Source organism: Gymnodraco acuticeps, unplaced genomic scaffold, assembly GCF_902827175.1.
Source record: "Gymnodraco acuticeps unplaced genomic scaffold, fGymAcu1.1, whole genome shotgun sequence".
NCBI lineage: Eukaryota > Metazoa > Chordata > Actinopteri > Perciformes > Bathydraconidae > Gymnodraco > Gymnodraco acuticeps.
The window spans coordinates 3873228-3875454 of record NW_022990701.1 but is presented as its reverse complement, the minus strand read 5'-3'; the positions used below and the strand labels follow the sequence as shown (position 1 = coordinate 3875454).

Sequence of the window (2227 nt, the reverse complement as noted above, 5' to 3'; positions counted from 1 at the left end):
TTAATGGCTTACAGATCACTTGAATTAAGCAACATATAAATAAAAAGCAAGTCACGATCAACAGAGAACTTACAATATGTTTGCATATCAATCATCTACTGGAAAGAAAACTAAACTGATGTATAAGACAGGAAGAGCACGAAGCACATTTAAAAATATTGAGTCAACAAACGCAGACACATTGATTTAATCAACTAGGTCACTGAGTGAACACAGAACTGACAACTACCTGTTTTGCATCTGGTTTGACAGAGGAAAGAGGGAGGAAATAAGCAGGGCAGCAGTCATTCTCGACATGTCATGACAACTGATCCTTTTTTTGGTCATGCAGAAAGTGAGTGTGCAGCTCTGGAAAATTATGTTATGACATTTGAAATCCCAATGTTTCAGTTGCAATTTATTGAAAAAATTCAAGCACACAAATAGGAGGGTGCACATTTACTTGCACTGTGCACAATGTTTTAGAATGAATGCGACTGCCGAAAATGTCTTGTAAAACTCAAAAGGACATTTTATTTGCAGGAAGAGAAAAGAGGTCCTGGAAAAGTAAATGTACTTTAAATATTTACAGCACTTGTTAACATAACATATCCCAAACACATTCTCTGTAGTTTAAATCCCCTTCAGTCCCAGGGTGCTTTTTTGTGAACAAATAGGACTGGATGTAGCCAAACGCTTTTTTACTTTTTATGTCCCAGCCGAACTAAAACTTAAAGAAAAATCGCAATCATTTGATTCCTCAACATCTGTTTAAACCATATACATTAGATTATACGACACACAGTTGAATTAAGGGTTGATTCCTTTTCCATCATCAACTTAGGGCTCTCAGTTTCCATGCAAACAGGTGTCCCGAAAGTCAGGGTGATCATCACAGAACCCCTTCACCCTGCGGGCCACTAATGGTTGTGCTGCTCTTCTCTGGTTTCACCAAAGCAACATATCAGCTGATAAAGTCCATCTGCCACAGCAAAACTACTGATATCCATCCTTCAAGCCCACACAAGTACTTTCATATAACTCTTATACACAGAACATAAACTAGAACTGCTGAGACCGGGGAAACTGCCTTCAAACTGAGGTCTTTGTTCCCTTTTTTGTGATTATGAACCCCTGTAGAAATGCTGGCAGTCACTCCATGTAGTCAAAATCCTCTGGGATCCCAAAGGCTTTGTTCATGCGGCTGTCATCAAAGTTGAACTTCTTCTTCGTCCATGACTTGATGGCAAAAACATTGTCTGAAAACAAAAATAAAATCTTACTACAATGAGCTGAGAATATACTGTGGGTATTGTCCACAGTATTGATGTATTACATGTGTAATATATGTAATATAATGTAATGTAAAGCGCTTTGAGCACTTGGAAACGCTCTTAAATAAATGCCATGAATTATTATTATTACTGATGCAATGGCCCTTCCAGTTTTTTACATAGTATGTTAGATAGTTTGAATTATAATTAGATTACTGGATGGAGAATGATGGTCGAGTCCAAGAACAAACCATCTGTAGCACTAACTCTATGCTGTTTTGATAAAGGTTGAGGTATTTTGGCTGAAATGTTGATTAATACCGTCTGAACACTTCTGAAGACATTGTTTTCCAGGTTATTTTGGTAATTACAGAAGAATGAATGTGGTTGAAGCTGTTAACGAGAGAAGGGGCCCTCTTTGACAGAGCAGTTTGTGTGCTGATTTGATCCCTTTAATCTTTCCAGTAGAGTTATGCATGAATCATTGCCAAACATTTCAACTACTTCTACTTCAGAGTCATTAAAAAGCGGCAGAGTGTGGATGTGTCACTGAGGAAATCAAATAGCTCCCTTTAGATTAACACCAGTTTTATCAAGATCTTAAGTCAATAAACTCTGAATCCTGCTATTAGTAATGCCTTTCGCTTGAGTCCTGAAGGATCACTGTACTCGAGATGTGTGAGTGGTGAAGTGTGTCAGGGCTTGTATGCGAGTCTCTTTGTGTGGGTGTGTCTCAGTGCGACGAGGCTACAGGTAAAGCTGCACAACACCGCTTGTGAAAAGTACAGTAAGGGTATAGCCACAGGCACTTCAATACATGAAGGGGGAGTTGTTACATAAGACTGCAGGAGTCTGTTGTAATAAGCAAAAATAACGCCAGCTATATATTTTTTAAATAAGAGGCACACAAGGATACATCCTCTTTTTCCAGCAAACATTATAGACTTGGCTTTTCTGTTTGGATTTTGTTGAAA

At 38.3% G+C, this 2227-nt stretch overlaps 1 protein-coding gene across 2 annotated transcripts in view; it reads right to left on the bottom strand.

Annotated features, from left to right (window-relative positions):
- Positions 1-382: 382 nt before the first annotated feature.
- mnd1 (meiotic nuclear divisions 1 homolog (S. cerevisiae)) overlaps positions 383-2227 on the bottom strand; it is a 14072-nt gene continuing 12227 nt past the window's right edge. For both annotated transcript variants that reach the window (XM_034231215.1, XM_034231214.1), the window contains exon 8: positions 383-1238. In XM_034231215.1, coding sequence (XP_034087106.1) covers positions 1132-1238 — 107 coding nt within the window. In that variant the 3' untranslated portion in view covers positions 383-1131. The remainder of the gene's footprint in view (positions 1239-2227) is intronic.